General features: G+C 39.2%; 1 protein-coding gene across 1 annotated transcript; it reads left to right on the forward strand.

The window, feature by feature from the left end:
* Nucleotides 1–1925: 1925 nt before the first annotated feature.
* Nucleotides 1926–10380, forward strand: LOC127159284 (putative protein TPRXL; the record flags this gene model as incomplete). The annotated part of the gene is made up of 3 exons (XM_051102157.1): nt 1926–1959; nt 2069–2207; nt 9270–10380. Coding segments are annotated over exons 1-3 (1284 nt in total), but the record flags the coding sequence as incomplete, so codon positions are not given.
* Nucleotides 10381–10657: the final 277 nt, after the last annotated feature.

Raw genomic sequence — 10657 nt, forward strand, 5'->3', positions numbered from 1 at the left:
ATCGTCGCTTCAGTCGAAGTAACCTGATTCCCTATGGCGAAGCGGCCGCTTATATAGCCATTGACCCCGCCCCTTCTGGCGGGCTTCGGCGGGCATCTTCGCCATAGGCTCGTGCAGCACCGCTGCCGAGTCATTGGCTCGTTTCGTTTCTCTGCACGATCCAATGGCCGTGCAGTTGCACTGCGTTTATGAAAAAAGGCTTCAGTCAAGGAGAAAAAAGGACTTTTTCCCATAGCGTCTAACGACGCAGTACTCGTTCCCGTATCTCAGGGAACCGAGGTTACGATAGTAACCGAGTACGTTTTGCATTATGCAGTGTTTTCTTCTATTACAATGTTTCAGTGCTTATAATTTAAAAAAATAAAAATAAAAAATGTTAGACCCAATCACTGTAGTTCTTTTATGTTGTATATAGACATGTTGGTGAAGGGTTAACATGTTTTTCACTTTAAAATAATGGGCCAGATCACTAATAGTTCCCGCGGACTGACAAGGTAACACTTGAGTTATTATTGAGGGGTTAAGATGGATTTTGCAAGTAATTTACAATAAACTTATTTAACATATTTTATATGACATACTGTACAGCCATGCATTTCTTTGAGGCACTAGTGATATTCTCACAGACATTGTAATGTGGAAGATGATGTTTTTGTGCTTAACAAAATAAATGCAGTTAATGTCTTCAATACGAAGCAAAAGAACATAATTATTTACTATCACTCTAAAGAGAAGCCTGCCCCAGAATACTATCAAAAAAAACATTGAACATTGAACTAAATGCAGCTCATAATAGTGAATTATCCAATCATGAGCGTCCAATCATTGCCGGCATTACATCCTAATTAAAGAAATTATATTATTGTTTGTTTGAAAGAACACATCCGTTCATATTTTAAGAGTCACAATTTCAACCAGTACTTCAACCGGTGATAGTGGTGCTGTTCATAAATTAGTTTCCACAAAGAACCTAATTGTTCATTTTATAAACGTTACTGTTGTGATTATTAATTAATTAGTTATTCTTTATGAAGTGGTCACAGTTCACAAGTAGTTCTCAATGACAATTTTTTTCTTTAGTAATTATCAAATACCTAATAAGGGACTACCTTTGTCCAAAATTAGCAATTACCTACTGCTTAGTTAATCTTGCTTCTATATTAGTTAATAGTATTAAGTTAAGTGTTAATGTAGAACTACATATTACTTCCTGCAGTTACTTGTTAACAACAGCCCATTATTCTAAAGCGTTACCCGATTTTTTTTTTTTTTTTTTTCTACCTTATTTCTTTCCTGAGATATTTAAAATCAAACAAAGTTTTAAAAAATTTCTGTTATGCACACAATTTTTTCATACATTTTATCACCTATTTCTCAGCATGGGAATGTCCAAATGTAAATAATATTTTTCATTAAAAAATGTATTTCTAAAAAACAATACCTATCTTTTAACTATCCTTGCTACGGTTTTGGAATAATGAGTCATTACTTAAGGTAGGCAAAACAGCCTTCGGGGCTAATGCTAAAGGGTTAATGCATCTTAGAGCATTCCAGAGGAATATGCAAATGAGCACCGATTATATCACAGCCAGGATTCTGAGCAGAAGCTGTAAACCAGGGGTGCTCAACCCTGTTCCTGGAGATCGACTTTCCTGCAGAGTTCAGCTCCAACACTGACCAAACACACCTGAACCAGCTAATTAGGATCTCAGGGAGCACTTGATAATTACAGACAGGTGTGTTTGATTAGGGTTGAAACTAAACTCTGCAGGAAAGTCGATCTCCAGGAACAGGGTTGGGCACCCCTGCTGTAAATAGAGGTGCACCTCAAAGGCTCACAATAGTAGTAGTTGAGACAGGACATCAGTACTAAGTGACTCCAACTGATGAAACAGCCATTTGTAGTTAAGGACATAAATATCTAGATGGTTGAGCGTGACTGTTCTGATGTTCCTGCAGGTGACCGTCTGTTCAATGATATCGATGAGATACTTTTGGTGGATTTCTGGCCACAAAATGTGATTAACACAATTATAGCAGAGGATTCACTGATAAATCCTTCGCACAGATGATGAAGAGCCTAAACCTTCAAACCCGGTCAACAGTAGTAAGGCCAGAGCTGGAGGATCCAGAATATCTTGTGACCAAAGCTCAGTCAGTCAGGAGATGAGGCACGGTGTCAAAAGAAAAGGAAAGACTTCTGGCAGGTCAGAAAGCAAAGAACGAAAATGAAAGGGATTAGACCACCGCACCGGTTCTGAATCAAATGATGATCAGCCTGGACCTGCTGTCAGTGACAATAATGAAGCCAGATCTGGAGAATCTTGCTTTATTTGAAATTACAGGCAACTTACTGCTTCCATCTTCAGTCATTCAGACTATATTCGAAGATTTGCAGTCAGTTTATGATATCAACCAGTCACACTTACTCTTCGAGTAAAGACGAGAAGTTGGTTACACTTGCTGTTCCAGAGGCTTCCATTAATGATGTAATGGTCTGAAAACAGACGATCTCTGAAAAGCATGTAATAGCCACACATTAAGAACAGATCAGTGCAGAAAAGCAGTGTTTAAGAACAGTTTTCATTATTTTGAACCTATGCCCTATTGTCTAGGACAGGGGTGCCCACACTTTTTTGGCTTGTGAGCTACTTATAAAATGACCAAGTCAAAATGATCTACCTACTATAAAAATGCAAAACATATATTTATTTATGAATATATTGAGAATTCTTTATATGTTGGTGTAGCTTGCATAAGTACATGAAACCCATATTGCACAATACAACTACATACAAGTACATTTTTTGTCATTACTTTACTCTGATGATTTGCACTGAATGGAATCAGCCAGGGATGCATAGTCCATAGCTGCCTTCGCTTTTGAAGTTAGCTGTGAGAAAAATGACTGCTGTCCGGACAACTGAGATTTTAGTTCCTTCACTCTTCTTTTTCTTAGTTCGCTTTTCGGAGGGAAGTCAGTGTCGTAGTTTTTATGAACAGTCCGAAAATGCCGCTCCACATTTCCCTTCTTTGGAATAGCGATTACAGACTGGCAGATGAGGCAAATGCACTTCGAAAATGACATAGTGAAAAAAAAGTCCACCTCCCACTCCATATGGAAATGGTAAGTTTTTGACTTCTTACTTGGTCCAGCTCCCCCACTCATTTTTATACCCTTTCTAAAGTTTAAAAGAAATAAATTGGAGGCTATCTCGCTAGCTTGCTAGAGTTTTGCGGCACTTGACGCCGTTGTATGCATGTTCAAGCGCGGTGACTCGTGACTGGCTGACTTGTACGTCAATCAAGTGACAAAATTAATAGTGAGGATGGATGATTGGCTGACGTCTACTTAATTTTACTTCTAATTGTTAATGCCATGCGATCTACCCACACCACCTTTGCGATCGACCGGTAGATCGCGATCGACGTATTGGGCACCCCTGGTCTAGGACATAATGAAGCTGGCAAGGGGTGTTTTTTACAGTATGTCCACAGAGAGAAGAGAGGGGCGGGGCGAGAAGAGCTCATTTGCATTTAAAGGAACAATCCATCAGAAAGAGATGATTTTTGCAGAGCTGATTTTGACAAGGTAAAAAGGGTGTTGTTTTACACAAGAATTTTTTAACCAAAGTATATTATAGACTTTTCATTAAGACCCTAAAGAATCAAATCAACTTCTGGAAAATGTGCATTTGATGACCCCTTTAAGCTCTGGAATGAAATCTACTCAAGACTTGAAATATGTAACACAATAAGATATTACTGACCTCCTGCCACCCATTCAGCAACAGAAAGTTCTGGAAGCCTTTAAAAATGGTAAAGCTGCAAACAACAACAACAAAACAGTTATTTATAATAGTTATTTTTTATTTATTCAGCTTCTCACTTTTCTGAGAGCCTGGCAGGGTTGATCCTTCTTGCAAATGTAAATTACTTTTTGAATTTATTTTCTAAGCTATGATTTGCCTGACAAGCAAAATGGATGATATTTTTTAATTTAAAGTAAAATACATACATTTGCTTATTTTTTCTCATTTCAACATCATTATAACTGTGTCCTAGGCACCTGCCACTGCTGCTGATGTAGAAAGAATCCTCACGCTACGTGCAGCTCCTCGGCTAATACTCCTTTGTTTGTATAGAAGAATCTTTTTTTTTTTTTTGCTAATGATGATTTCATTAAAGCAAAAACGGTAACAAAAAGCAAAAGTGTCACAGAATGGTCCCGTGTGACCATTGTGTTCATAGGTATTTGAAGGGGTTTAATAAAAAACAAACCAAATTTGATTTTTTTTTATTTAATAGAAATCCTGACATTGGCTTTTTGTGGTCTGTGCTTAATTATGTGTTCATGGGACTCTATTAGTGCTACAGTTCCCTTCCAAAAATAAACAACTTCACAAGTAAGAAATCATGATTCATAAATCAGTATGACATACAACATTTAGAAATCTCTTGTGTTTGTAGTTGTGCACAACAGACCAACAGGCAACATCAGGATTTTTGTTAAATAGAGCAGGCAGATGATTTTTGTTTTAATTCTTTTGTGGTCTGAAAAAGAACCTACAGACATAAAACAACATCAGAGTTAGTAAATGATAATTCTGAAAAAAAAAAAAAAAAAAAAATTAAATTTGAAACAACATACTGGGTGAGTAATTTATGAGAGGTTTTATTTTTGGGTGGAATAAACTAAGAATAATTAAGCAACATAATTTCACAATACAAAATGTATACTCATTTTGACTTAAAGGTCTGTCCTGACCAGTCCATTCTAAAATGCATTTCCATGAGAAGGATAGGACTCTTTGACTGTTTAAAACAATTTTAGTTTTTTCTTGCATTCATTCTTCATCTGGCATTGTCAACTTAGTATTTTGTCAATGCTGAAATGTGTTTTTTATTTATTTTTTTAAGGTTCAGGTGAAACACCAGGAAGCACTGAATAATCAACCTTATTGTGAGGGCATCTCTCATGTGTCTGAGCTTGCAGCTCTTTTTTCTACCCACTACAATTTCAATCTTCAATACCAAGCTGAAGCCACATGCACACTGGAATTTAATCTTAAGGTAAGATACTTGGATGGATACATTCAATTCACATTTTATTTATATATCACTTATTATAATAAATAGAGTTTTAAAACAGCAGTTTTACAGAAAAGTCAGAATCTGATTTGGGAAATATTTTATAGTTTATTTCTGTTATGACTAGAGCTGCAGAGATTCGTCGACATCATTGATTACGTCGGTAATGAAAATACGTTGATTGGCATGGAATGTGTCTTTAGCTACGCCCATTGTGCTAGCCTGCAGTTATGCCTACTTAGCGCAGAAGGTAAAGTCTAGTATGGCAGTATCACTTCATAGAGCTGTTATTTGCCTTTACATTGTCAGGATTCACAACCGCACTCTCGCATTGAAAGCTCACAAAGTAAAACATTTGCATAATGTCCGTCCACGTTCTATGTCGCCCACAAACAGTAAAATTTCCATGTGGTTTCAATTGCTTTTGCCGCGCGAGGATGACTTAATTTCATATTTCAATAGCGCGCGATCAGTTCTCGGTGCTCAGATGCACACACAGTAGTCCAAATGTCTATTATGTTGAATATCTCACGTAAATTATGTAAGCTATGGCTTAAGTGAACATAAACTTAAGTGAAAGTGGGTAAAAACTGAATGTGTCAGTATTACATGCATGCCTTCTGTCTTAAAGGTACAGCATTCCTAATGCCTCTCATTAATGTGAACCAACAAAAGATGTTAAATAAATGTATAGCTTACATGTTAATTAAACTTCAAAACTCAAAAATTATATATATATGCAAATTAACAACTATAATTATAATAATTATATAATAAAAGTAGAAGTATAATGATAAGTACTCCTTTTTCCAAACTGTTAAAGGGATAATTCACCCAAAAATGAAAATGGTCAATTTATTCAAGTTTTCCCAAATTCAATCTTGATTCAAATTTATCATAAGCTTTGATTTTTGTTTGAAGACTAAAATAGCTACCAAAATAAATGCTGTTAACTTCAGTTTGACTAAAAGTTGACAAAAATGCAATGACTTTTCATTGACTAAAACTATGAAAGACTCAAATGACTAAAATGTGACTAAGACTGTTAAGCATTTTAGTCTCAAGTTTAAGACTAAATCAAAAATGCCTGTCAAAATGAACACTGGTCGACCAGAGCGCACCACTGGCGCACACGCTGCCCTCAAAGTTCAAATGATTCGAACTATTGCCGCTGCGTTCTGAAGGGCTGCGCTGAACCCAGCGGTCAGTGCAGCGATTTGTTTAAGTTTACAACAAAGAGGTGTGCCTGGTTCGCTTACATATGCAAATTGCGAGCACTCTTCACGTTAGACCGTGCTAACTTGTCGATCAGCCACTTCAGCCGATTCCTTGTCAGACTCTGGCTCGAATTGGTATGGTAAAATCGATGCCATCTTTTCTATGTATTGACAAGTCTCCAGGGCTGTCATTCAGTTATGGCAATGGGCGTTTCTTTTTCCAACACCCACTGTACGGGGTAAACCAATCATAAAGGACTGCGCCATCTGACCAATCACAGCAGTGAGGGCTCACGGAAAGGAGGGGTTTAGAGAGACTGATTCTTTGCACAAGTCACTTGCAAATCATTTAGAAATTAGGTAAAATTAAATCTATTTTTGGGAAAACTGAAGTGTTTTTTGACCTTGCATACATGTGAGCATGTAACACACCAATACCTACAAAAAAGTCTCTTGGCACAACATCCGAAACCCAACAGGAAGTCCGATATATTAAATTTTCTGTACGATTTTTATGCAGTTTTTGCCATTTTCAGGCCTTATTCTTTAAAGAACTCCTCCTACAATTTTAATCCGATCATCTTCAAATTTGCTGAGTGTTATCATTAAGGCCTTTACGATGCAAAATTGTGAAGATCTTGAGTTTTCGTTGAGGGGTGTGTCCCTGGTGGCCTGACAGTTGCTGTAACTCAGGCAAACAATGTCCGATCTGCCTCAAACTTAACACCTTTGATAAGTGTCATGTCCCGAACACATGTCAGTGCCCATATTCAGTTTAGTTATAGTGCCCCCTGCTGACAACAGGAAGTTACAGACTCCTACCAACATACTAAAAAGCATTAGCAAGTTTTAAATAGGCTAGCAACATGCGAAAACTTGTTAGCAACAAGTGCTAAAGCATGCTATTAATGCAATGAAACAGGAAGTTACTGTAACTGAGGCATGCAATGTCCAATCTGCCTCAAACTTAACATGCAACATGCTATTAACACAGTAAAGCATGCTAGCAACACTTAGCTAATTTGCTAAAGCATGCTAATAATGAAACAGAAAATTACTGTAACTCAGGCATACAATGTCTGATTTGCCCCAAACTTATAACATGTTTGATAAGAGTCCTGGCCTGAACACATTTACATGCCAATATTCAGTTTTAGTCATCTGCCCACTGTTCTGTTTTCCTAAAGCCACTGTTCAGCAGTGAGCCCAGGTGCGAGGGCCCTTTCATCGCTGCTTGCATTATTATTTTGTTTCTTTTTCTCTCTTCTTATTATTTTCTTTATTTCATTCTTTGTTATAATCTGTAAAGTATTATGAGAAAACATTTGAATAAAATATTAAGATTAATAGCAGAAGTTACTGTTATTATTTATTGATAGTTAATGAATTCATCAACTGATAAGAAAATAATAAATAGATTAACTGAAAAATAATCAATAGATTAGTAGACAACAAAAAGAATCGTTAACTGCAGCTCTAGTTATAACCACTTCTCTTAAATAGCTGAAATTTCAGTTGTTTTTTTAAGGTATTTAGTTTTATTTTATTTTTTTTTCTAAGAAAGTTATTTAAGATCTTAATAAAAAAAACAGACATGTTTTGAAAATACTTTAAAGCTGCTATTCTTTAAAGTCACCATTTCCTTTCTTTTTTTGTGGCGTTTTGGCATGTTTCTGAGAGGGTGCTCGCTGCAGAGCCAAATGGGAGGAGCTAGAGCTCCAGCTCCCCCTCGCTAGATCTAGTGGGCGGGGCTTGAGACGTCATAGGTCCAGACGCACCGCCGCGCAGGTAGAGTCCATTCGAACTGATGTACCTGTATTGCACGGTAAGAACACTGTACTTTAAAGATAAACTTTACTTTGAATGTATATAAAATCTATATCTTACATTTATCGCTGTCTCGACATGACTATTATTGCTATTGTTATGTTTTGACACCCTGAAACAGTAACGTTAATGTTTTTGTTTTTTTTTCGCGTAACTATGGACAGCTAATAAATGCTAGCATTCACCCATCCGCCATGCTACATTTTAGCATGTGTAGTGTTGTTATATAATCAGTTTTTTTTTTATTTAATTTCAGATTAACCTGCACAGATGCATCAGACAATACTTTTGCGAGGACAGGATCCCCTGCTGTCTATCCAGAGATGCACAGTGTGCTGCCAAAAATACCACTGTACCTACTGTAAATCCGGTTTACAACCATTTACATGAGCTCCGAAATCATGTAGCTAATCACATGCGAAATGCAGTTCAAGAAGAAGGTATGTGTTTGTGAATTATTTTAATTATAGTACTGTGGGTGTGAGAAACACATCATGCTTGTTGAACCTTAAAGTTTTTGCATAGTCACTTCTTCCTAGCATTTAAAACTAAAATATATTGTTCAAATAATGTGTTCTCCTGTTGTGAAACCTTTGGGAATTCTTAATTTCACATACTTAACTTAAGTTTTTTAGTTTTTATAGATTTCTGTATTACATTACTTAATTTGAATCATTATAAATATTAAAAACAAGTATATAAATACTCTTTATGTGGCAGTCAGCCTGCAAGGGCTGATGTAGAGTCTGTCAGGCATTTGTTCCAGCTGAGTAGTTGCATGTTCAGCTAATAGTTTTTAAATCAGGGCTTTATTTGGTAGAATTTCATGTGTTCTGCTTGGACAGAACAGAACCTTCACCCACACTGTCCTTAGCGTTTGGTGGGAGTGTGGTAAAAAATATATTTAAAAAAATGATCTTAATGTTGTTGTGCTCTTGAGCAAGGTGTTTCACCACAAAACCTCAGCATAGGCAATGCATTGTATTAAACATGTAAACAAGACAATTGTGCTAATTTTATTCTTTCTACGTTTTAGATTTTATCATCATCAAGTGTGGTCTAAAGTGCAGGCAATCACCACATTTTCACTGCTGTTACTATACATCAACAGTAATTAGATGTGACAGTCATCAGCGGCACCAACACCATCCCCAGCAGCACCAGCACCACCTCCATCCCCAGCATCAGCGGCACCAACACCATCCCCAGCATCAGCGGCACCAACACCATCCCCAGCATCAGTGGCACCAACACCATCCCCAGCATCAGCGGCACCAACACCATCCCCAGCATCAGTGGCACCAACACCATCCCCAGCAGCACCAGCACCAACACCATCCCCAGCATCAGTGGCACCACCTCCATCCCCAGCATCAGTGGCACCAACACCATCCCCAGCATCAGCGGCACCAACACCATCCCCAGCATCAGTGGCACCAACACCATCCCCAGCAGCACCAGCACCACCTCCATCCCCAGCATCAGCGACACCAACACCATCCCCAGCATCAGTGGCACCAACACCATCCCCAGCATCAGCGGCACCAACACCATCCCCAGCATCAGTGGCACCAACACCATCCCCAGCAGCACCAGCACCACCTCCATCCCCAGCATCAGCGGCACCAACACCATCCCCAGCATCAGTGGCACCAACACCATCCCCAGCAGCACCAGCACCACCTCCATCCCCAGCATCAGCGGCACCAACACCATCCCCAGCATCAGTGGCACCAACACCATCCCCAGCATCAGCGGCACCAACACCATCCCCAGCATCAGTGGCACCAACACCATCCCCAGCATCAGTGGCACCAACACCATCCCCAGCATCAGTGGCACCACCTCCATCCCCAGCATCAGTGGCACCAACACCATCCCCAGCATCAGCGGCACCAACACCATCCCCAGCATCAGTGGCACCAACACCATCCCCAGCAGCACCAGCACCACCTCCATCCCCAGCATCAGCGGCACCAACACCATCCCAGCATCAGTGGCACCAACACCATCCCCAGCATCAGCGGCACCAACACCATCCCCAGCATCAGTGGCACCAACACCATCCCCAGCAGCACCAGCACCACCTCCATCCCCAGCATCAGCGGCACCAACACCATCCCCAGCATCAGTGGCACCAACACCATCCCCAGCAGCACCAGCACCACCTCCATCCCCAGCATCAGCGGCACCAACACCATCCCCAGCAGCACCAGCATCACCTCCAGCATCGTCAACAAAAAGAGTACGTGTCCGGCAGCAAGTCAGGGTGACTTGCACACACTGTGGCATTAAAATAAATCAAAGGAACTTGCTGGTTCATATCAACCGAAGACATAGGCAAAGGGTAGAAGATATTACAGCAAAGCGACATTTATCATGCCAATGCATTAATGCCAAAAATGGCATCTTTGCTGTTGATAAGTCATTTTTTAAACCATGCTCTCCTATACATGTTCAAAAAAAGACATGGAGTGCAAGCCAAAAAATAACCTGTGAATTGGATGAATGCAACACAAATG

This window comes from Labeo rohita, unplaced genomic scaffold (assembly GCF_022985175.1).
Source record: "Labeo rohita strain BAU-BD-2019 unplaced genomic scaffold, IGBB_LRoh.1.0 scaffold_2056, whole genome shotgun sequence".
Taxonomy (NCBI): Eukaryota; Metazoa; Chordata; class Actinopteri; order Cypriniformes; family Cyprinidae; genus Labeo; species Labeo rohita.